The 749-nt window shown below is 71.0% G+C and overlaps 1 protein-coding gene across 1 annotated transcript in view; it reads left to right on the top strand.

Moving 5' to 3' along the window:
- Positions 1–208: 208 nt before the first annotated feature.
- The window catches only part of ETH_00042220 (uncharacterized protein), a gene marked incomplete at both ends in the record, with an annotated part of 762 nt that continues 221 nt past the window's right edge, over positions 209–749 (top strand). The window contains one exon of the mRNA XM_013374547.1: positions 209–749. Within this exon, the coding sequence (XP_013230001.1) occupies positions 209–749 (541 nt within the window).

Raw genomic sequence — 749 nt, 5'->3', positions numbered from 1 at the left:
TGGGGGGTCCCCTACTGGGGGGCTTCTTGCTGAGGGGCCCCCTGCTGGGGGGCCCCCTACTGGGGGGCCCCCAGGTGGGGGGCCCCCTGCTAGGGGGCCCCCTGGTGGGGGGCCCCCCCTCACAGTGCAGGCCGTGCGCTGCCGCCTGAGGGTAATGGCCACCTACGCTGCAGCGCGGGTCTTCAAGCAGCGCCTGAGCCCTCTCTGCATGCAAGGCCTCCGGCTGCGCTCCAAGGGGGTCCCCCAAGGGGGCCCCCATGGGGGCCCCCGTGGGGGCCCCCCTGGGGGGCCCACGAGGGGGCCCCAGGGAGGGCCCCAGGGGGGGCTCCAGCCAGGATCCGGGCAGCAGCAGCAAGAAGAGGGTTTGGGGTGTAAAGTGCAGCAGCAAGGGAAGGGCTGCCTCGCAGGAGGCCCCATAAGCAACTGCAGGCCTGCTGCGTCCAAGCGCTGCGCTGCACCCAGCAGCAGCAGCAGCAGCAGCAGCAGAAGAAGAGCAGCAACTCGTCAGTGCCAAGAGGCCTTCCGCCTCTGCTACGTGGAGCTCGTCAGGGCCGCTCGCCGCCAGGCCCGAGCCATGTGTTCCCGCTCCCTCCCTCGCGCCTGCAGCGCTGCTGCTGCTGCTGCTGCTGCTGATGCGAAGGCAGCAGCAGCAACAGCAGCAGCAACAGCAGCAGCGGAGGCGCCGGGGGCTTCCCTTTCCCCAGTGGGTTCTGAAGGAGGTCCGACTACAGGCCCCTCTCCCAGCGCAG

Source organism: Eimeria tenella, genomic scaffold (genome assembly GCF_000499545.2).
Source record: "Eimeria tenella Houghton genomic scaffold, Eth_scaff2116, whole genome shotgun sequence".
Lineage (NCBI taxonomy): Eukaryota > Apicomplexa > Conoidasida > Eucoccidiorida > Eimeriidae > Eimeria > Eimeria tenella.
The sequence above is the reverse complement of the archived record's forward strand: the minus strand, read 5'-3'. Positions and strand labels throughout refer to the sequence as shown.